The 22,426-nt window shown below is 40.9% G+C and overlaps 2 protein-coding genes across 7 annotated transcripts in view; one reads left to right on the top strand and one right to left on the bottom strand.

Moving 5' to 3' along the window:
- The window catches only part of sbno2b (strawberry notch homolog 2b), a 64,661-nt gene extending 61,312 nt beyond the window's left edge, over nt 1–3,349 (bottom strand). For both annotated transcript variants that reach the window (XM_076087540.1, XM_076087539.1), the window contains exon 1: nt 3,170–3,349. The gene's annotated coding sequence lies outside the window, so the exon portion shown is untranslated. The remainder of the gene's footprint in view (nt 1–3,169) is intronic.
- Nucleotides 1,872–22,074, top strand: tm6sf2b (transmembrane 6 superfamily member 2b). Of its 5 annotated transcripts, none has more exons than XM_076087551.1 (13): nt 1,872–6,063; nt 6,292–6,416; nt 8,642–8,745; nt 10,321–10,418; nt 10,542–10,645; nt 11,695–11,777; nt 12,209–12,333; nt 12,792–12,893; nt 13,451–13,543; nt 15,266–15,385; nt 16,101–16,321; nt 17,699–17,741; nt 18,212–22,074. In XM_076087551.1, exons 2-12 carry the CDS (start codon nt 6,337–6,339, stop codon nt 17,709–17,711), a joined length of 1,143 nt encoding a protein of 380 aa, XP_075943666.1. In that variant the 5' UTR covers nt 1,872–6,063; nt 6,292–6,336; the 3' UTR covers nt 17,712–17,741; nt 18,212–22,074. The 5 variants fall into 5 exon arrangements, with proteins under 5 accessions (XP_075943666.1, XP_075943662.1, XP_075943661.1 ...); XM_076087548.1 differs by lacking the exons at nt 17,699–17,741; nt 18,212–22,074 and having other exon boundaries at nt 1,887–1,985; nt 3,917–3,957; nt 4,539–6,063; nt 16,101–16,465; XM_076087547.1 differs by lacking the exons at nt 17,699–17,741; nt 18,212–22,074 and having other exon boundaries at nt 1,873–3,957; nt 4,539–6,063; nt 16,101–16,465.
- Nucleotides 22,075–22,426: the final 352 nt, after the last annotated feature.

A 22,426-nucleotide genomic window follows, 5' to 3' on the forward strand; every position in this document is an offset into this window, starting at 1 on the left:
CTGACCAAACATCCATGTTATGTTTAATACATGAACTATTATCTAATGAAGGCCAGATTCCGGGAAAGCAGGAACTGAATCAAACGCATTACCTAGCCCCCGATTCCCCCTCCTCCACTCCACATTTTTCACTCTCACTCTAATCAGACCACGGGCCATAAATTAGATTTATCACTGGCACCAATTGGAGAGGGGAGGAAAAAGGGCGAGCAAAACACGAAGGCAGGGAGAATGGAGGCCAATTGACAAAGAGCAGGGGGCATGAGCCAAGGTTGAGCCAAGGATCACAGATGTTTGAGCTCGCACCACCGGCGAGTGTTTCCAAAACTAACATCGCAAACAAACAAAGAGTATGCCATTTCCTGGTGATAATTATCAGAATGCATTCAAACGAAACATGAAGGAACATTTTCTGAAAATTAACATGTCATCATATTCAAAATGATCGAACCAACTTGCTGATCCTGCTTTGTGAAACACCCCCGCCATGTTCTCTGTGTATTGTCCTTACGGTTCCTGTAGGCTCTAAACACTGTTATTAACAGATCCAGTGAGTTGTGACCCTCAGAGTCCCTGCGGGGCAGGCAGCCATCAATTGTCTGACCCAGTGGTCAGAAAAGGAAAATTAGGAAAGGACGAGCTGTGCAGCACAAACAAACACTGTTCAGGCCAGGCATTTGCACATACTGTACCCATTAAATATTACACGGCATGCTGGTTGCTAAAAGTAGCCAGTATTACATGTGTGAAACATGTCAACTGTTTGATGAATTACAATTATTTTGGTGACACCAAACGCCCTAACAAAACAAAAACAGCACCATTTGATGAAGCCATTTTCTTGCAAGTAGAGTTGTCTCTGAGGACACGTTTTAGGAGTTTTGGTTGTGGACAGGTGAAACAAAAAAGGAGCAGCCAGTTGCGGTTTTTAGCTTGTATTTCTCCTTCTTTTTTTTTTATCCAGTATCTACACAGCCTGCCTGTTGCAATTAAAACCTATACTATGAAAGAGAGACAGACCTGACTGCAAGAGGGATTGGACTGCAAGCGACACCAAGGTTGTTGACTGTGTCACTGGGGTTAAGGGGCACTCGAGTAAAAGACAGGAACCTTGCATGTCATTTACTTTAGAGTTACCAAGTAGTATCCTTTGACGGGGGGGATCACGACACAATTAGAAAAATAGCCTGCCAGCCACCATAGCAACCCACTATGTCAAGGCTTGCATGAGGCCAGTCTAGCCTTGGCTGCAGGCAACAGGCACACTGGAAACTAAAGAGGGGAAAATTGCAGGAAAGAAAAAGAACCAGAGGGGACGGCTTTGTGAGGACTATTCTCATTTTCCTTGGTCACTCCCCCAGATTCCCCCTCAAATATTCCAATGTGTATGGTTTCTGTCACACATTGAGACAATGTTTTCAGGTCATATATATATATATATATATAAACTTAAAACAAAGAAGCTGTACATTTTAAGAAGACATTAGTGGTATGTTTACCCTTAACCCTTAAGTGTGTTTTAGTCACATCATGGTAATAATCAAGGGCACACTTCATTACACACAGTGAAGTCACTTCTTTATAGGCTTGAATACTTAAGCTGATGGATACACAGCTACAAAAACGTATAATTTAAGTAAAAATATCTGGGAATGTTACATTCAATGTTTGCATTTAGCTACCATTCACGTTACACCGCTGGCTGTGTAGCTGACCAAAGTAGATTACTAACGTTGGGAACAGCGTATCTGACCTATAACTAACGTCACTACGCTGATTTTAACGTTCCCTATCTCATAAATGAATGTTACGTTATGATAACACATGCCAGGCTCAAACTGGGGCTATATCTCCGAAAAGCTTTGTGAGAACTACATTAATTTCCAACTAACTCAATGTGAGCTGCTACTACAGCGTTGTTACTAAAACATAAACGTTCATTGCCTTTACTGCAATTCAACTATAGCGTTACCTAATCTTTCCAGGTGTGTATATAAGATAAGATAATATTTTATTAGTTTTTTTTAATTTACAGGATTACAACAGCATAGTGGATAGTGCAAACAAGAGACATAGTAAAAAAACAAGAACAAAACAATTATAAATAAGTAATAAAACAGTAAAGAATATTAAATAAATAAAAAGATCCACAATAACTAAAATATTATATATACAGACAGAATAATTGTAGTATTGCACAGTATTTATATTGCAGATATAATATATATATATAATATGCATGTTTACGCATCAAAGTGTGCATACATTTACGTGGACTTTGGGCAACGTTTTCACACAACTATCATCGTAGTGAGCCGAATTGTGGTTTCTTCTAATGAGGTACATTAGTCTCCGCACAGCACAAAGAAAGGCTCTACGTTACAGTGTTACTGCTGTTAGCCGTTAGCTTACTGTTAGCTTGTCGATCGACAAGCCAAACGGTACATTTAACAAGCTAACGTCGGCTACAGATCATTTCTGAAATGCCCACTTCTAATATATCGGCCAATAAACAAAGAACGTAAAAAATATATAGCAACACACGACACTAGTTTGATAATACTAGGCATACTTTTGGATAGCCAATTGTGCTATAGCTAGGTTAGCATAGCTCATAGCCCTTTTTCTGACTATGGGTATGCTCGTTTTGTACGTTGTTATTGGATTAACGTTGTTACCTAACTAACGCTAGTTAGTCTGCTGAAGAAAATCTTAAAATGACTTTCTGACACTGTCAATAAAACAGTTTGTGTATCAAGTACACACACCAGCGTGTTAGTGAATCTTAAAGTAATGTTTTGATGAGCCACATTAACGCTACTTGCTGGTTAACTAATATCGAAGCTAGCTTATTACTAGCTAGCTACGTAGTAACCAGCTAGCTTGGTTAGCCGCTGGCCTTTCTTCACGGTAATGCAGACATATTCATAACAACGCGTCTCTTGTTCATTTACAACAACTACCCCAACTTCCCTCGGTCTCAACTCATTCCTCGTTGCCTATGATAACGGTAAAACTAAAGACAACCGCTGAAGAACCGGCGTGTCCCGGCGTTAAAAGCGTGCGCGCCTAGGAGAGGCTGCTCAGAACGCATCTTATCGTAAAGGCAGCTGCCGATGTGTCGCTTTTTTGCCCCTTTTCACACAATATATCCTCGAATTACACTTACCGTTAATGTGTTTTCTTATTCTCAATCCAAAACCACAAGCACGCGTGCTGACTTTGAACGAAGGCTTCGCGTCAAAGTAACAGAAATAAGTGGATTTTATCCAACTTATTCTCCTTAGTTGTTTTCTCCACTTCCTGATTGAGTCGGTGCCATTTTGAATAGCGAGAAGAAATATTTCCGCCGCTGTCGTCACGCGCAGTTGCCGCTTGATGATCGCGAGCAGAAAACAGAGCCAGGCCATAAATAGTTCATCACAGGGATGTTTGGCACACCTAATCCGATGTGTCAATTCAGAATAAATACATTAAAACGAGGAAAGATGAGACCAGAAATTAATCAGTTACAGCTCTGTTATTAACCTTAACGTCAAGGCAGTCAATAATTATATATTTGCCTAGTAAAATACACGTTACATGTTTGTTTATCTGTAAGACTAAACTGTTCTATTCTGCAAATAACATTTAAATGTGGGCATGTTTAGGTTGGTTCACTCCATTATATAGTTGTACAATAGTACTATACATCCTTGTGTGAGAGCTATAACACTTAAATGCTTTTGAAGTCGATTGAGCCATTAAAGTCTATGATATCTGGAAATTAGGTCAGGCCTTTGCAAAAGCATTTGTTGAAGGGAAGACGTCTATAAATAAATGTTCCTCTATCAGATGTTAACTACTATTTAAATGTGTGTATAGGCTTCAACTCTTAAAATTGGCTATTTAATTTGAGAGTCCATTTATTTCACAGACCTTTCCTCCGATCGCTGCAGTAAAAACCAACAAATCCTGGTAAAACTCATATTTTGACACAAGAACCAAGTCGTTTAAGACAAATAAACTCCTTAATTTTAATAGTACATCATTTCTTTCACTAGTCATAACTGGAATTGCAATCTTTAGCCATTGTTTTCTCTCTCACTTTAAGAGGCTATGGACCTAAATTTAGCCCATGCACAATACCACTGCTGCTGCTATGGCTATTACAATCACTCACACCACTAATGATAGTAATAATCAAAGCTAATGACTTACTAAGAAAGACAAAAAGCATTACACAACTGCATAAAATAGCAACGTAATATCAATGCACAACAGAATAAAGAGAGCATGAATGGCAATTTATAAAACGGGAGAATGAAGTAGATCATCAAAACCTTTTGCACTAAAATAAACATGGATTGACTTGTGTTAAATGCTTAACATCAGTTGCTTTTGTGCAACTGAAAACAAATATGTTTTGTCACTGTTTCTTACATGGTATTTTCATTTTAGCAAATCACCTGGACTACATCCTGGCAGACAATTATTGTACATAAGCGTATTTTCCTGTTAGATGTTAAACAGAGTACATGTTCATCTTCCTCCTGCAGGTCGCTGTCTCATTTAGGCATCCAAGTTATTGAACGACAGAGCTGGAAGAGCTCCAGTTGTTTCCAGCAAACACACACACACACTGCCACTGCTTTCCGGGTATAACAGTCCCCCCTTTTCCCAACAAAGGAGGGTGGTGGGAAGCAAAGGAGGGTGTGTGTGTGTGTGTGTGTGTGTGTGTGTGTGTGTGTGTGTGTATTTGTTTGTGTTCAATTTTAAGGTACTGCTCCTGAAAGATACTGGAAGGGCTGTGCTTTGTCTTCCCTGTCTGATATTGTTGTATTGTCTTATGTCAGCCAGGTGGTGGGTAATGATACAGGATGTAAAAGCAGCATCCTGGCACATTTTAGTTCCACCTTTATAATGCATGTTCGCTCATTAATCAAGTCGGACTAAAATTGGTTCAACACAATGACAGCAGAAACCTGTGACAATGTTCAGAGACAATTTCTGATACTTTTTAAATATCTTGAATTAAAAGCATAGATGATGTGGTATCTCAAAACTAGCTGTAATTCAATAGCTAAGGAGTCTGCTATTTTACTGTGAATTTGGTGCACCCTACTGGAAACATACTGCAAACACTTGGTTTAAAGGGAACTGGATTTTAAAATTGTGACTGTTTGAGTGAATTAATTGAGGAATTTAACAGTAATTCCAGGGGTTTAGAAAAAAGCACACAAAGCAGAGACATTACACACACAGACACAATGCAGATTTTCCTCCAGAGAAACCACTGCAGGGATATTTCCCACTTCCTGTTTGTGTCTAGTTCCCACTCAGTCATTGTTTTGCCTATTTGGCAGCTGTTCGTTGTGACTCTTACGCAAGTTAGTTACTGTAAATAGTCGAAGAGGACGTCAAAGGCATTTCTTTTATTGGAATTATCTTTGCAGAAGAAGCAGAAAAAGCGGTTGTGTGACGCACCCAAACTGGTGATTCATTTCCATCATGGGAATCTATTTTAGCTTGGTGTTCACGTTTTGATGGATTCAATAAGAAATGGAGAGGGAAACATTTCTTGCATTGCAGCAGCTCCATCAACAAAGACCAAAAAATTAAGACAAGACCCAAGGCAACGATTTATTCAAAACACTTCAACACTCATGTGATCTGGGATTAGGCTCCATATTTAGCTTTAGGATTGACACAAGAAGTGTTTCGGTTTAACCTCATTATCGTGGAACCCTGTTTTTCCATTCGTGAGTTTATTATATGGACTCATGAGTCTGAAATAAAAGTTGAATTATAGAGAGCACACAATGCACACATTTCATAAAACACAGCATTAAGTGCTCAATAGAACAGGAATCACTTAATAGTGTGTTGCTGCATAAATAGGAATGTCGGCCTATTCACTAATACGACTTATGTAAATCTCTGACAAAATTAAATTGCGTAACTTTCTTCCCCCCCCCCCCCAAAAAAGCTTCTTTGTCTCCACTTCATTATTTTCCCAGTAAAGGCCATGTCTGCCTCAGGCCAGCTGTAATTTGATTAATCCACCGAAAGGATAGCCAGACGGTAAGAGCCTGCTCTACTTCTTTTCCATTCAATTCAAAATTGCAGATCTCATACGGGATTTAATTTCATGACATTCAGTTAATTTAATTGTTTAAAAGATTTATTTTATTTGTTCCAATAAATATATTGATGTATTGGCAGCATTTGAATATTGATTTGATCAAACATGAGTGTTACTATTGCTGGAGCAGATTGTATTGACTTAAAACCGTATTGTATTTTTCTCAGTGCTGTGGATATTTGAGGGAGGGAGGCTGAGCAGCTTTCAAAGAGATGGAGACCTTCGTCTTTTTGTTTTCATTGTCTGCCCTCGGCATTCTTTATGCCATGAACACCATTCCTGAGCTTCAAGAGTAAGTCAGAACATTTACTGGTTTCTTATTGCTCAGTTTATTAGTCTATTGTTAGTTATTTAGTTTAGTTCTTTATTTGTGCTCATAAAGATATAAAACAAAAGAGAAGAAATATACAGTAACATGAGAAAATACACAGGTGGGATGTAAAAAAACAAACACGAGGGCTTTAAAAGGAACCTATATGCTTGCCACCAATTTACAAACAGACATAAGTATTTTTAAAATAACTAAAAGAAAGAAAAGAAAGCAATTTCCAAACAAGGAAATTGCTTTGCAAAAAAAACAAGGATTCATTTACATAACACTGTACTCAGTTCGTTCCTCACCTTTCAGTTTTTGGGAAAAACCTGTAAATAATTCCTATACAATTCTAGAAACAACTTTTATACAACCATAACACTTACACTTATCAACTTAGAAATGCATTACTATGTAATCAAAACTGTTATAAAAGAATTACAAGAATACCAATGTATAGGTCAGGTGATCCTTCCTGTATCATGGGATGATACTATACTTTACCACCACTAGAGCACACTGTAAGCTTAAAACTCAAGGTTTGACCGTGACTGTACCTCATAAATCCCCAACCATGTTGAGCACCACTAATTCCACGATTTCCTGAGTGTATTTGCCAATTGCGTCTTAAGTTGTGTAAACTCCTAAAATGATTAAACCGTGACATTTCTTCGAGGGGCACGGAAATGAATAGGGAGCAAAAAGGAGGGAATGTGAACAGAATTTGTGGAGATAATCTGATATTAGAGATAATTCCCTTTCTTAACTGTAAGGGATCCTTTGCTTATTCAATTGTTATCTGTTTTGCCTGTTTATTGGGATACTACCTGATAGTATCGTCTATGTTGATGGCTGTGTATGGGCTGAATAAACAGAGCCCGGGGTAAAACACACATTCCACTCCCCCTTCACACTTTTTACTGCAAGATATTTCTCATATCCGACAGACTTTTACACACCTCCTGTGTGAATATCTCAGCTGGCTCTTTTGTAGAGTGTGTGGACATTGACAATCAATACAGACTGCACAGAGGAGTTTGATAAATTGCTCTTGACATACAATATGCCTCGTGCTCTTCCACTCTGCAAACAAACAGTATTGTGTGCATAAATCTTCCTGTACGGTTGAACTCGAGAGGTAGCGAGGGAGCTTCCCTTTGCTCTCACAGCATTTGTTTTCCTTCTGTGAACACACATTGTGAGTTTTCCGAGGATGTTATGTTGTTTACCAGGAGATACCTTGAGCACATTAATCTTTTCCAGTGCAAGGCAGCGGTACCTTTGACCAGTAAACATGGAGGGCAGTGCTGAACTAACATGGCCTTACCTTCCTGCTTCCCACACCTCTGTCTATGATTGATTAAACCTTTGTAAAGCTGTGCTTTTAAGCCACTGGTGGGCCACCACAGCAGCATGGGAGATATTGCAGAGTTTAACACGGGAAAGTATACTAGAGGTATACATTATGGATACACATACTCTTGAAGCATTCTGTAATTGTGTCTTTGAAAAACTTGGAAAACTCGATTAGCCTATCAAGATAATTAAAAAGTGTTTTAAATATTCTCAATTATAAAGAAGCAATCCAATGCATATATTACCATGACAGGAAAACATATTTTTGCAAGAGTTTGATCAACAACACAGAATCAGATTTGTCTTGCTTAATGTCTAGACTTTCAAACTAAAAGGCTCCTCTTTGTATTTAAAGCAACCTGAGATGACAGGAGTTTCCAGCCCTTCCAGTGGAGAAAACATGATGAAGTATCCTCTAGGAGGCCCTTCTAGTAGAGCAAATGTACCCTCTGTGTCATTCTAGTGGAGAAAATGGGATGAAGTGCCCTCTTTAGGGTACTTTCTGCGTGCTGGTGCCCCACAGCGTGCAGCAGGTTCCTTTTTTATATTTTCCGCCCCTCAGACAGGCTGAGTCCCCCACGGCTGGGTGCAGGGCATCTATCACACAGATTTCCCCTCACACTCCTGCATTATTTCGACTTACTCTAGGTTGTGTAATTATCATTCTCTCTGACTTCCCATTCATCATAATTTACTAATTTAGCGCTGCGGAGAGGTCTGGCACAACTTCCATGGGAGAAACTAATTAGTAAAGAGAATGAAGCAGAAAATCAGAGGGAGATTGGTGTCTAAAAGTGCAGAGTGTTATTTTCCTTCTGGGTAACAGTTGAATTCTTCTTCTTTCACAGGCCTTATGTGATCTTGGGGATCGGCGCTGCTGTGTTGGTGGTCGTGTTTCTGTTCTACTTCCTCATTACTCGTGGCAACCCACCTAAAGACGCCTTATTCTTTGGTATTGAACACGTACATTTCCCAACTCACAAGCAATATATTTCCAAACAAGTTTTACAAAGGTTGAATTGTGTGCGATTACATCTGATATGTGGAAAGCTGCTTAGACTGATCAGGCTCAGAGCAAATCTTAGCCACACTATTGTGAGGCATGACTGACCCCAAACCCCTTGCAAGCTGAGGACCTTCACGGCACTTGTACACACACACAACCTTTCAGCTGTTGTTTTGAGACTTGAGTCCTTGATTGACGTAGAAGCAAAGCTTTTGGAGAATGCTGTTGTTCACTGAATGTATGAATGACTTATGTATTCAGTTTGATCGTGTGACATTGGCAGCTTGTGCACCTTTCACACACTTTTAGTTAAGCTTTTCTACATTAGTTTGTGTCATATTGTTTCTCATGTGTCTAGCCTTCGGTCAAATATGTTCTAAGATTCCAGCCAAGGTTCCCCCCCCCCCGCAAACACACCCCTGCAGCTGATGCCAGGGGCTATGCTAGGTGGTGATATATATCGCTAGTTGGTGCCCGGAGCAATACTAGTGTTGTGCAGGTGAACCACAACAATGAGCACAAAAGCTGTGGCAGGCTCTTCTCAGTGATAGAGAGCCATAATCCCTCTGCTATCTCACCTGTTAGATGTCAAAGATAAACTTGATTGTCCTGAGGATTACAGAGACACTGGTGGTACACAGGAGAGACAAAATGTGTGTGTGGGGGGGGGGGGGGGGGTGCATCTGTGTGCAAAGAGTGTGTGAAGGACAGATAGGAGGGATGTGATACTGCGGTTTAAGCCGTGGTATCTGCAGAGAGATGCTCGTGTCACAACACACAATCATTCCCTTTCTGAAAAAAGGTCTGTGGGTAAAGCAAAAAATGTTAGCTCTCAAAATGTCTTGTAGAAAGCCCACAGGGAGTAGAATTGTTAACGAGTATTAGTAAGACCCATGTGCCGCTCCACACTTTAAATTCTGTTTCGTGGACATGCCCTTTCAGCTCTGCTGGGCTCTCATCCTAAAGAAGATGGCTGTTCACCATGGACTCGATATAAATATGCCTCCAGCCTACTTCACTGCTCAAGACTTAATTTTCTCCCCACGCTGTCCCATAAATCACTGACCAGCCAGTTAAAGGGAAATATCTTGAACTAAAACGCTGGAAAAAGACTGGGAATAAATGACAGAAGTTTAGGAGACGTGAGGCTCTTAGTGCTAATACATTACATGTGTACAGTGCAATCTGTTTTTCATAGGCAGACAAAGCAAATTGAGTAATTAACTGAAACTTTCAAAATCACAAAGGCTTCTGAATGACGTTTGTGTTAAAGCTGAAAAAGCTGCTTAACATTTCATGGTTTAATGAGTTCTGCACGTTTTATCTTTGGGTCTGGAGCTTATATTGTACCATGACAGTTACCCCTGCCCACCTTCCCTTATGTATACACACACACACACACACACACACACACACACACACACACACACACACGCACACACACCTGTTAAGAACATTTATTTAAAAATTAAGCATTTTTTTTCATGTTTTTATACCCTGTGTGTTTCTTGCCTTTTTCAGTTTTTGCTGTATTTTCCTTTACTTGTGTCATTGACCTGACGAGTGCCTTGGAATATGACGGCATTATCTCCGGCTTTATGGAATTCTACCAAAAGACAGTAGGTTTCCTATTCTCTCTTCTAAAATGCTGATGTTAAAAATGCAACGATACCTGGTTTCAAAACGACTGCTCCAGTTCAACCCACTGTCTGTCATGAGCACATGTCATGTCTGTGTTTTAGGGGGAGCCTTATCTGGGAACATCCTATGCCCTCATGATGTGTTACTGGGATGGAATAGCACACTTTATCATGTACCTGATGATGATCAGCAGGATAACAGACAGGTGGGTGATGCATTAACTGACTTGACAGTCAGTTAATGTTGCATCAAGTTCATACATCTTGCTCTCCATCACAGAAAGCCTGCCTTAAATGACTGCACAGAGATCTACTGTACACCCTTATAAATGAAGCTGCTAACTAGAATCATATGGCTTCAGACTTATTTTCATGTTTTTATTGTTAAAGAAGTAGAGAGTAAGATTTATGAGTTGTATTTATCACATAAAACTCACCCGATGGCCTGAATAAAACTGTTTTCAGAAGAAAACAGGGGGTTCTCTAGAGTGAGTTAGTCATAAAGTGCATTCTGTGAGTTCAGGAGTTCAGAGTGAGAGCTGCCTTGGGGCAGGTGCTATTATTGAAATGAATCCTCTTTTAAACAATGCCAACTTTTTTACCATGGGAACAACTCGTGCTGGGCATTTTTGTTTCACACAAAACGTGTGTGATATATGGGAAAGATGTTTTGACATTCTTAGACATGGTTCCAAAAGGGTTCTTTGTAAGAAGGGTTCCATTAAGAACCCTTTTTATTCATCAGGGACCCTAAATGAGTCCAGAATGGTACTTCTTGGAATATAAAAGGGTTCCCGGTAGTACCTTCTCGGGAAGCCCTAGAAGGAACTCTTGGAATATAAAATTGTTTTGGTAGAACCCTTAACCCCTATGTGGTCATTAGCAACCTTAGAAAATGGAAAAGTTCTGGATAAATCCTCTAGAGGAGGTTCTGGGTGGAACCATTTCCCCATAGAAGTGTTCTCATAGGGGGGGTTGTGATTGGAAGATTTCACATATAGTTACAGCTATAACCCTTTATGTTGGGTTTTAAGTAGAACTCTCTCAAAGGGTCCCAGGTGGAACTTTTATAAAAGGATCTACCAGGAATCAAAAAGGATTCTCCTATTTGGAAAAGTTGAAGAACCCTATATGGTTCTGGTTAGCACCTTTACTTATAAGAGTTGACTGACCTTCCTAACTTAGTGTACCTTCTGTGTTACCTGCTATCTCCACAATAGTATAATCACCCTTGTTTTTTTGGTTTCCCTCCCAGGAAAGCCTACCGTACTCTGGGCTTGTTCTGGGCTGGCTCTTTGTGCGCCAACATGAGTGTGTTCATTGCCGGTATAGTAGCAGGTGAGCCTCATCTCCTGTTCTCCTCTACCAGTCCCGCGATGACAAGCGTTAATCAAGCGAACATCTGCACTGCCGTGTACCATCAGTGTCACAGTTCGGTCTGCCAACGGAATACACAATCGCTCCATGCCTCGTCTGCCATCGTGACACGCAGAACAAAGCAGGAAACAGACTTAGAGCATCTGTTGTTGGCATTTCAAACTGCATACACGAGTGTCACAAGTTCAAACTCGTCTACAGGCATTGCCTTGTTCTCTGTTGTGTTATCATAGACGTAGGGCACTGTTTGCCTTTGTCTGAAGTGCATTGTACAGGTTTTATTTGAAAGCTTAATTACATATTTACACTGTCATGTTTATATACAGTTTGGCTTTATATGGGTGAGTAAAAAAATGATAAAAGTCTCTTTTTTCACCCCTTCTTTGTGGCAGGTAAATATGGGTCACAGATCCGTCCAGTCTTCTGGCTCAACTTTCTCTTCCTCTTGATGCCTGTATGGGCAGCCATCACACTGTTCACTCGGCCCAAGGACAGACCACTAATCGGGGGATACAATGTAAGTCTAACGCATGAATGGTTAGACCTTGGTGGAGAGGTTTAGAGCGGTAGTGTTTGCTGAATGTATTTAATCAGGGTAACTCAGCGCAGTCCAGTTGAATGTGATCCAGACTATGAAAGATGACAAAGGGCAGCCATAAAGTCATGTATATCTATGAGCTGCTGTAATTTCCAGTGGTGTAGTCAGTGTGATGGATTTTGTGATGTACACACCTGAATCTGGAGGATCAGAGCAAGTGAGGATTTGTCAATGTTGTGTTTACAGATGTTTCCTATTCCCCCAAGTGTTCAAAAACATCAGTTATTGCAGGTTTCTGAAAACCTGTAGAAACACACATTCATTCCACAGAACAGACCTTCAAACACAGGTCTCCGATAAAGTGAGCTTGAGACTATGAAACAATGACCATGACTAACCAGCTCTATATTGTACATTTTGTTGGCTTCTCCTGTCAGGCCCAGAACGCTCAGAGCATGAAGCTGATCTGGCGTCCTTTGGATCTGATCCTGGTGCTGCTCCTGTTAGCTGCCATGGCCTTCACTACCCTCAGAGGCTTGGTGAGTGTACATCAGTCCAAAATCCAATGGAAAAATCCAATTGTTTTTTTTGTCCCCGAGGCATTCAGTGTGAGGCTAACTTCCATGTTGGCGTACAAAAATCAGAAGCACCCCAGCAGACTGTTCTGCTCTGTTTAAACATTCCAACACCTCTAAAGCACACCAGTAAACATGTTTTAACTTGAAACTAAAGTGTCAAAAAGTTCAATTTAAATTGGCGTGTTTTAAAGATGGTGGCGGGCGGATTTTGCTGTCTTTGGACAGAGGCAGAATAGCTGTGCCTCTGTCTTTAAGCTGCTGGCTTTACATTTACTGTACAGACATGTGAGTTTGATCTTTTCCTCTAACTAGGATGCTTCCCAAAATGACAAACTCTTCTTTTGAACGTAGAGCTCAGTTTGTAATTCAAATTGCCAAATATAATACCAAAAAGTGTTCTATCTTAGTCAGATAGTCACAGGGAGACGTTCAAATCTTTGATAATGTGCAGTTGCGCTTTGTGTTGTTCTATATATTATATTGTGAGGTGTTCCTGTTATTTTGTCCACCCTCTGTAGGTGGCTCTGGACTCTCCTCTGGGAGCCTGTTCCATCTACCTGAGACACTATGAACCCTACCTGAAGGATCCTGTGGGCTACCCCAGAGTGATGGTGAGTGGCTGACGTCTCCACACAGCAGCAGCACCTGAACGCTCCCCTCCAGCCTGCTTTACATAACCAGCCACATAATGGACCTCTGCTTTCATGGATATCACTTCGAGTGTGCTGGAGGCTTGCCCCTTATCTCCTCCACTCTTTTAGCTCGCGGATGATTACGGAGCCGCTTTTCATCATTACAGCAACAATGAGCGAGGGTTGAGAGGCCGGCGCATCTTTGTCTCTTTCTCTTTCATTTGCTTGAGATGGATAACAGATTATTACCGTGACTGGCGGTGGGTTTGCTTTCCTTTTATTTCCCTCTCCTGACCCTGCTCGGCCGTGGGTCTTGTTGTGTTTTGTTCGGCGTACACAGCTTTGTCAATAGGTTATCCAAAGACCTTGTCGTGGCTGCAGTCCGGTCACAATTGCAAGTCATTGATCAGACGGACGAACCGCATGCTGAGAACTTGATAAGCTAATCCCTCTCCTAAAGCCCCCCATCAGCATCTCACTGGGTGGGAGGAGGGTGTGTGCAGAATGTGAAAGTATGTCTCGGGTATAGCGGCCTTTGCTAATCTGTGTTTGTGTGAGTGACCAGCACTGGCTCGTGGGTGCTTGTGTGTACGTGTGTGGGTGGAGAAACGTAATAAAGTTTGGCTTGGTACACTGGGTTGCACTGTTTCTGCGCTGACCGACCTCTTTGTTCATTGATGATGATGAACGGTATGTGACAGATTACCGTGGCAGCACTAAAAAGACATTTGAACAAAAGACTGAAGGGCATATATGATTGGCTTTCAGGCCTTGGGCTGAACTCATTAGAATTCATCTAGACCTCAGACCGAGAATGAAAAGAAACTGTTCAGTGGAATAATTTGAGTTTTTTTTTTTTTTTCTTTTTAAGTGGGTAACTGGCTTTCATGCACCAAATATTTTAAGTTGAAGGTCAGCACAGTTTCTGTAATGACCATCGTGTGGAAATAGTAATTTGTGCTGAGGGTGCAAATTTGTGTTTGAGAGAATTGAGAGAATTGTGTTTTAAGAACAATTTACAACAACTGAGACTTTATTTGAGTATTTCCATATTAAGAGAGCTCATTTTCCTTCTTTACATTTCACATTACATTTATCTGATGACTGCAGTAACGAGTCACGCTGCAGAATAAAACGAGATTAGATTAAGGTGATAAAATGATGCGGTGTTAGTTGGACGTACTTGAACCCAAGAAGATATACAACATCAAAGTAAAATTTCTCATAAAGCCTTTAATAATTTAACACTGTAGGGTACAAAGCTAAGTGCATTTACTTTTGATATTTACCTCCATTTTACTACAATACCTGTTAACTTTTACTTTACCTTTGCTGCAATTTTCTGTTATTTTTCCACACTGGTAGAGCAACTTTTATTCTGAGGATGTGAGTGTTTGTAATTCTGCATATAAAGCAGTATTCTGTATTCAGTAAGAGCAGATGGAGTGCAGTGTAGGCCAGAGGAGGAGGAGGAGGATGTACTGTATTCATTGTCTGCTGGATTGTTGGTCAGGACCCAACAACAGCATAGACTGGCAATGATGTGTGAGACACTTTTCACTGGACCCAGAATCCCTGTTCGCTGGAATATACATTATAATATACACTCCAACAATTGTGTATAACAATGGAATTTATATATGTGCCAATGAAACAGATAAAAGTCATTTATAATAAGTTAACACGCTTTTGTTTTTACAGATGCTGCACTTCTTCTTCTATGGACTACCTCTGTTGGGTGCATTCGTTTACGGTCTCCTCAAGCCCGGATGTGCGTGGATGTCAGACTGGACCGTGTTCTTCGCTGGAGCCGTGATCCAGGTAACACCACGGGGACAAACAGTCGATTCATGTGAAACTGACTCTGAATATATAGCTTAGAATGCAGGCGTTGCATACGGGAGTGGGTTGCTTCGACAGTTTGTTGCATTGCATTAAGCCAGAGGCATAATTACTGCCTCTGATTGATTAAAGTCAAATTAAAGTGAAGTTTACAAACAGAGGTCTGAAACGTGTCGCTGCAATTAAAATGAAACTCCTTGTAGTGAGCTCTCATCCGGCTAATAATCACCGGGACCGCGTTTATCCTTTGAAGCATACTTTCTGTAATAAACAAGCTGCAGGTGCTTTCTCTTCACACGAACCCGACAGAAAGATCGGAGCCATGAACCATGAGGAAGCCCTTGATTAAAGCCCTGTTTTTCCTGTTCATAAGAGGCTGCGGATAATGTGTTTTCTGAACAGCCAGCTTCTTAAGTCTGTGCATCTCCCGACGTTGGCTTTTCTTCTCTTTTACGATCCTTTTCTGAATGTTTTAACGGTGGACTAATGACTGTGGAAGAGAGACTCAAGGTAACTCATTCCCTCCAAGGTATTCCTCTGGAGTGTTTGAAACACTGGAGTTTCAAATGACCTGCCATCAGTGTAATATATAGAACAAAATAGTGGAAGTATCAGTGCTGATAGGGACAATAAGTAGCAATAGTATATGACAACACAGTCTAACTTCTGTCTTGCTGTCTGTGTCTCCTTCCAGTGCCAGTGGGCCCACATCGGGGGGTCCCTCCACCCTCGTACCACGGCTCCATTTCGTATCCCAACCGATGTTTTCTGGTCTGTGCTGGCAGCGAACTTGCTCTACGCAGTCATTCCAGTCCTGGTGGCCATGCGGGTTCACAGTAACCAGTATTTCTTCCTGAAGATCGCCCCCTTTCCCGGGCAGACGGGTTTGCCAAACAGCGAGGAGAAAGATACCAAGTACAAAGACAAATAGTCAATAGAAATCTTCTTTGACATTTGGAGTTACTTACTGATCATTCATGAATAGCTGTTTTATTTCAAATGTCAAAATACAAGATTATTTTGCTCAACATCTTTGGATTAAATGGTTATTTAAATGTTCACTTGCAATATTTTTCTTATGTCGTGCAAAAACACTACAACAGCTGATTGGTCCATGAAGTTGGTTTGTGTAGTCAGGTTGAAAAGGCAAAACTCACCTCACTGCCTATTTGTTGCCTGATGAGAGAGTGTTCTTTGCAGTTTGCTCAGCCTTTGTGTTGGTAGGCGACCAACGAATGAGTGCTGACGTTGGCTTAACACCAACCATGAACTGTACACCACCTAATAGTTAATAGTACAGTTTAAATGAATGAAAACAACTTACCCAAAGTCTCAGAGTACGGCACTAATGAGCTATTTTATGTCCAGATCAAGGTAACTTTGCTCAGTAAAGTCATATAGCTCCTTGTATCCAGCAAAAGACCCCTCACAATGAGAACAAACACACATGATGTTGAGCACTTTTCTGCTCTGAGTTCAGTGAAAACGTGAGGCGCATTGAGCTGAAAAAAGTGAGGCGCTAAGCAAAGCAAAAGCAGCACACAAAACGCTTCATTCTCATTCAAAACAATTACAAAAAGCCGCCTCAGGCTTTTATGACAAACTCTGTCTGATCACGGCCTCAGTCTTGTTTCAGGGAGAAAAAAGGAGACACGAAGGTATAAACATTAAATTTTATACCGTTATTGAAACCCTTCTATCACCTTGTGACTCAAGGACTCAAGCAAATTGCATGTTGATGGTTGAAACAGAATGCTGCTGAGGTTTAATATTCTTTGTGGTGGGAGCTTTTAAAAAGAAATACAGAAATATCATCAAGACAATTAGAAAACAGTCAAAATATCGATGATGTACACAGAACAACTAAAAGTGCACAGAGAAGACTAATAATAAAAGTAATATATTATATTATATTATATTATATTATCACACTGCTCTCTGTGCAAATCAGAGGCTTTGGTTTTCTCACTCTTTGCAGGTCAAAGTGTTGTTTCATATTGAATATTTAAGACATCTTACATGACATTGGAACCATTTCAATTTATGATTTATTATTTATACTCACTTAATCTCAGAGACACTCAGCACACATGCTTTCCCCCCAAGTGTTCCCCGTTTACACGTGTTCCTACACCTCTGTTCCATTCTGTTCCACAAAAACACAAAATAACATGGCGTGGAGTTTGCTGGGCAGCAGGGACATGAAGGTAACAGAGTAAACACCCACAAACATTTTGCATGACTGAACCAGAGGAGCTTTAAAAATGTGAACAAAACGTCTCTATTTTTCAGAGTGTGCGGTTGAGGCAGAAAGGAGACCGAAGCAGAAGAAAAGGTAGGTGTGTAACTTGAAGTCAAATATATATGTATAATATGTAGTTGTTCAACATTCAACATGTCTATTTAAAATTGATATGAATATAAATATGTAGCTTTTCCACATTCAAATGAATCAAAACAACTAGACCTATGTTATATATTTTGTTAAGTTGTGTACCTGTATTATCCAAAATATTTCTGACAATTTTCAAGCCAAAATACCTAGTTTAATAAAGGTAACGGTGGGTTTCCCTTTGCACGTGTGTCAGTTTTGTGGTTGTTTGTCAGAAGCTGTCATAGATTTACTTTTTATCCAGTTTTAAGCCACATTTTTACAGTAAATGTTTTTAGATTTTAGTCGTTTTTAAACTACATATTTAAACCGGATGAAGGATTTTAGTCATCAGACGTTTGGATCTTAAGTTATTAGAGAAACAAGCTGATTATTCAGTGTTTTTACTCACCGGGTCTGTTTGTTTTGTAAAGGAGGAGACCTCTGCGGATAATTGAGCTCCAAGTCAAAACCTCCTGCATGATGAACACTGAAGAAAAACCTAAACCAGGAGAAGCTGACAGCAATGACGGCAATGGTGGGGAAGACAACAACTCCCATGATCCCATGCTACTACACAGCATCACCAAACTCTGTCATTTTGTCATTGTTTTGAATGACAGACAGAAAGTTACATATTGTGCATTTATGGTGTTTGTGTGTGGTTGACTTATTATAAAGTTACATTCGTATTGTACTGAGTTCATGTACCTTTCAAGCCCAACCATGCTGTTTTTCCTACACTTAACTAAGTGGTTTTATTGTTTCCGCGGTTGTGGCACATCATTTTTATCACATTTCGTGCCGCATCCACATATTGAGCTTGTGGTATTTTCACGTATTTCTGTGAGATCAGCTTGTCTAAAATGCACTGCAATTGAACCTCTTAATTGGTGCAGACATCACTAAAACGTATATATAGTTGATGTCGTAGATATCCTGCAGTATGCTACATAACTGTAATATTTGGTCCCCATTAGCCCACACATGTGTGAAATAGACATTGTGGGGGTTAGAGTACGGAGGAGGGGGACTTGATGAATCCACAATATGCTTGCTATTTTTGCTGGAGCCACCACAGACCATTGCTCATAGCTGAGTGGAAAGGACGTGCCAACATGCGCTGCAGAAGGTAATGCATACTTCAACAGCAGCTCTTGTCACTCACTTACTCCGGTGAACACGCATCGCTGCTGTCTGCTGCCTTTATCTCAGTTTTTTAAAAGACAGACTTTCTTGGTTTAAGTAGGAAAAAACAAGACGTGCCATTCTGCCATTCTGCATTCTCTCTGATGCTGTATGCCCAAATTGCGTTTCATCCTTTCTCCACTTTGCATTCCTTGATCCTGTTTGCTTCTATTCCGCTGAGTGATGCTGCTGTGTGGGTGGTGCAGTAAATAGTCCGACGCCGCTTTCATCATTGTCTTTCACAAAGACATCAAGTGATTGACTTAGGTTTCTGGTTTGCACAAACAAACACACTGAAATGACCAACAGGCAGTGTGTGAGAGGTTCCTTTCACATTCGATCAGAAGAAAGACGATTGTCAGTACAGTGAGGACTATTCTCAGTATGAAAAGGCAAAAGGCTGACAAAGTAAAAGAGCAGATTATCAGCACACAATGTGATGCAGTTGACGAATACTGAATCTATCTGCCAAACCTTTTTCAGTAGCGTAATGCTTTGGATGCAGTTCAGTCATTTAAATGAACACAGAGTGTTTTCCTGACAGAGATGAAGGGGGTCATTTACGTAGTTAGATAAAGCATTTTAAAACAGCATTGTAGCCCTTGTCTCCATCCCTGACCATCAATAACAGTGGCCCTCTCATAAGTAATCATCCCTCGTACTTCGCTGAGCAATAGGCCAACCGACAGCCAGAGAGAGCCAGACTCATTTAATTCACTCTCCCTCAGCAGCTTTTTCATGCTGAAGTGTGGCATTGCTCTATACTCACACATGCTAGCGGTGCATTCTGTGTGTGTGTGTGACAGAGGCTTTAAATCAAACGAGGCCTCTCCAAACAGCTCAGTAATCCCATGATGGGAGTCACAGGGGATCTCTGCTGCAGATGTCTGGTCGGGCGATGCGGACGGGCCCCAGAGAGCTGTGGCTCTGGAAAACACAGCTAAACAATTCACACTGCGGCGATGACAGAGGTGCCGCTCTACATAACTTAATTTAAAATATTAATGCATGAAGTCATGAGGGTCCACATTAATAAATAAGTAGTATCTAGCTATCTATCGATCTATCCGTCTATCCGTCTGACTGTCCGTCAGTCCATCCATCTATCTAGTTGTATAGCTATTAGATAATGTACTGATTTCATACGTATTTCACATAAAAAAAACAAAAATATAGTGAAAAAAAGAATTGCGTTTTGATGAAAACCTCCCTAGACAAACAGGGAATTTTAGTTTTCTTCAACGTTAAAGGGTTGTATTTAGGTGTTTTGGTGATCCATGTGAAGTACGATGCAATTACACCCTTTTGTCAGTGGGTTAAATGGCCCCTTCCCCACTTCCCTCCCCTCCTACTTTCAGCACCCTTGCTCGGACCATGTCTTTTAATTCGACCTCCATTTTTACCTCAACTACACACCTGTAAAGTTTCATGACAGCATCTCTCACCATTGCGCTGCTTTACCTGACAAAGTAGTCAAAACCGTGTCATAAAATCAACTGAAGTGACAAGGGTCCTGCATTATGACTTCATCTTGAGGTCTGGTAGAAAAACTGTTTTTCCGTAATATCTTCATATATCCCTATTTGTATTTGTTGTCTTACAATCTAGTGTCGGCATTAGGCAACACAACAGCATGCACCAGTAGGCAGTAAACATGTGTTTATCACTGAACCTCTTGAAGCTGCATTCATTGATTTTTGGGCCGACATAACCAGCTCTGCATCTCCTGGGAAAAACGGAAAACACTAAATAATTGATCCCTACCTTTAGCGAACCTTCTTCTGGATTTTGTTTTTAAAACTGGGCTTTAAAATCCTGCCCACTGAACCACTGCTGATTGGAATTTCTTGCCAGTTTTTGAGCATCTCATTAAAGATAATTACCTCCCTCCGAGGTAACAGGTAATCTTAGAAAAACCTTCAGCAACAATATTAGAAGGAAGTTGCCTGGAGGGTATGTCTCCACTTGTAATAGATTTGTAGGAAGATAATCTTTCTCTGCTGAGCTCTGAGGGGCCTGAAGTGGACTTCTCTGCAGAGGCCTTGTCTAAATCAAGTAGATGCTGGGCAGAGACTAGTTCAGCTCATTTAAGAGTAACCAATGCATCATTTAAGATTAACTAACATGCTAAACCAACTGTTAGTGTCTTTGGAAGCATCCAGTTGTTGTCTAAAGCCTGAAAGCAAGCTGTCAATGTCGACCTGGAATTTCTCACTCTGACAAAGCATCGCATAATTGTCGTGAGTTTTTTCCCTCTTTTTGTCCTTCGGTGCTGCTGCATCTCCTGCTGGTAGGTCTGCGATGCATCGGGGAGAGCCCAGGCAGATGTCTCAAACTCTGGGAAACGCTCTCACGGCGATGCCGCACAGGGCTGCAGCAACGCGAGCAGCTGCACAGCAGATGACAGGTCCACTTCCTTGCTCTACAAGACGCTGCTCAAGATGAATCTCAGCGGCACAGTGTGCAATGATGAAGCCATCGACGCGGTTTCGTTTTTCTTTTTAAAGTTTAACACAAAGTGCAGCTGCCTGATGCCGAGTGTCCTGTCTCCTCTTATTGTCGGCTGGCTGCCATCATCTCAAGGGCCCCTCTTATTTCGCTGTTGTTCTCGGGGAAGGCTCTTGTGGTGTCTGCAGCACCTGCCCATATGGTGCTTGAGAGAGACTTCAGTGTCAGACGCGTCAGGGATGCTGCACTTTATTCCACTGGTGAGTGCATGAAGAGCAAAAGCATGCAGGGCTACAGAACACTCATAAACAGACTTGCGGAAATTCCATGAATGGGCTGCACAAGGACAAATGTCAAACGTCATTGACAATTTCCTGACATATTAAAAGCTTTATACTATAACCGTCCCCAACAACTGGAGAGGCCTGATCTTAGATCTGCGATCATTTCTAGCACTTACCATAGCTGGAGCCTGGAGTCTATATTGGCAAACCCAATGAAGTCAATTAAGCCACTGAATATCCTCAGCATTTTGATCAAATTTGGTTTCTCCTTTCTGATAATATTGTTGTGGTATTGTTGTAAACCAACTGCTTTTTGTAGCCAGGATAATAGACGGAACAATTGCGGGTCATTAAAGTCAAAATCTTAATTCAATGAATCCCAATTGTGATTACTAACTTATGTCTGGTAAAATCTGTGGTATTTAAACTTAAAGTGAGTGTGAGGAACTTTTAACTGGGTATGAAACAGTCTCAATGTAATACTGATGCCTCTATATGATACAGAAGTGAACGAGACCACCAGAGAGAAGACTGGCTATTTCTTTTAGTTATTCTCAAAGCTTATCATCGGTGTCACTGGGTCGGATTCTGCGCAAAATCATGCAGGTTTTTCCTCAGCTCAGACTCCAGCGGGGCCTCCTGCAGCGACCAACCCGCCGTGGAGAGACCCGGATTCAGCTTTTTTGTCGCCTTCGACCTGCAGTCCCCGCTGGGATCCGACACCACGCT

The sequence above is a fragment of the Anarhichas minor genome, unplaced genomic scaffold (assembly GCF_050575085.1).
Source record: "Anarhichas minor isolate MPS153535 unplaced genomic scaffold, ASM5057508v1 ptg000010l, whole genome shotgun sequence".
NCBI lineage: Eukaryota > Metazoa > Chordata > Actinopteri > Perciformes > Anarhichadidae > Anarhichas > Anarhichas minor.